Source organism: Bison bison, unplaced genomic scaffold (assembly GCF_000754665.1).
Source record: "Bison bison bison isolate TAMUID 2011002044 unplaced genomic scaffold, Bison_UMD1.0 scf7180017864248, whole genome shotgun sequence".
NCBI classification, from domain to species: Eukaryota; Metazoa; Chordata; class Mammalia; order Artiodactyla; family Bovidae; genus Bison; species Bison bison.
The window spans coordinates 397549-398942 of NW_011494820.1; the positions used below are offsets into that span (position 1 = coordinate 397549).

At 65.7% G+C, this 1394-nt stretch overlaps 1 protein-coding gene across 1 annotated transcript in view; it reads right to left on the reverse strand.

The window, feature by feature from the left end:
- Nucleotides 1-413: 413 nt before the first annotated feature.
- Nucleotides 414-1394, reverse strand: part of GJC2 (gap junction protein, gamma 2, 47kDa) — a 3175-nt gene continuing 2194 nt past the window's right edge. The window contains exon 3 of the mRNA XM_010847291.1: nucleotides 414-1381. Within this exon, the coding sequence (XP_010845593.1) occupies nucleotides 878-1381 (504 nt within the window). The 3' untranslated portion in view covers nucleotides 414-877. The remainder of the gene's footprint in view (nucleotides 1382-1394) is intronic.

Below are 1394 nucleotides of genomic sequence, written 5' to 3' on the forward strand. Positions count from 1 at the left end.
TCAGAGTCCCTTCCCTCAGCGTGGCCAAAGTCATAGCCCCTGACCACCACCCTGTTGGTCTGAGTGGCAAGGGAGGCCAGTGTCTTTTCAGAGTTTCAAGTATGTGCCCAAGGAAGGGGCCACGCCAGGCCAGCACAGAGCTGGAGAGGGCATGATCCCACCCACCCTAGCCCACGCAAGGCCTTAGCCCCAGACCTGTCTGGGTGGAAACAGGAAGCAGGGCGCAGTCCCAGCCGCACTCGAGGCAGCTCACGCTTGGGACCTGGTGGGGGTGAGGCATGAAGTGGTGCCGCCCAGCACTGGGTGCAGCCCCCACCACTGTGCTCACTGTTTTTCCTTCTACACCAGGAAGACCTGGCATTGCCTCTAGCTTTGCAAGAACCAGAACATGGACTAGAAGAGTGCAGGTGCTAGGAAAGGAGTGGGGATAAGCACAAAACCCCTCAACACCCAGGCCAGGCACCCCTGGGCAGTCACACACGGGCTTCTTCAGGGAAGCAGGGCAGGATGGGTAGAACTCCTGCCTGGAGGACCCCCTTGTCCTGAGGGGGCCAGCTGGGTGGCTCTGGGAGGGGGGCAGTGCCCCAGCCACAGCCCTATCTCCCATCAGGGCTTATGGGTCAGAAGTGGGGACCCTTCTTGGTTCCCAGGCTGCCCACCCTACCCTGGAGGAAGACAGGGCTCAGGCAGGGAGGGGTGGTGATGCAGAGAAGGTTGGTGCCCTGTACCCCCTCCGGAGGGGGTGAGCAGCCAGCTGAGGAAGAGGGGGCAGGTTGTGCTCTGCGCCTTAGGTGGTGTCCAGCCCCTAGACTTCCCCCAGAGCCCCCTGCCTCCGCCCTGGGGAGGAGGGAAGATGCAGAGCAGCCGAGGCGAGGCCTCAGATCCACACGGTGGTCTTACCCTCCCTGCTGCTGCTCCCGCTGCCCTTCTCTGAGCCCATCCTGGGTTTGATCCCCTGCCGACCCTGGCCCCCCACAGTGCCCCCTGATGTGGCACTGCCCGACCCCGACGCAGGGGCACCAGGCTTTGGGGGGCCCCTGGCGTTCGCTGGGAGGCCCGGGCCGGGTGGACTGTCAAGGTCCCCAAGTGCCCGCCGGTCCTGCAGCGCCTGCAGGGCCAGGCTGGCCAGGTCCTGGTCCTGGGCGCGTGCACGCTCAGCTGTGCGAACCACCAGGCTATAATCAGGCGGGCAGGCCAGGCCTGAAGGCGCAGCGGGCAGAGCGCAGGGAGGCGGCCGCGGCATGGGGCCGGGGGAGGTGGGCAGTGGGCGTCGGCCGCGCACGGCGTCTTGTGCGTTGCCGAGGCCCAGGTGCGCCATCTCACAGAGGTTGAGCAGCAGACAGAGGCAGCTGACCACGTACATGACCAGCAGGAAGACCGGCTTCTCGGGGGGC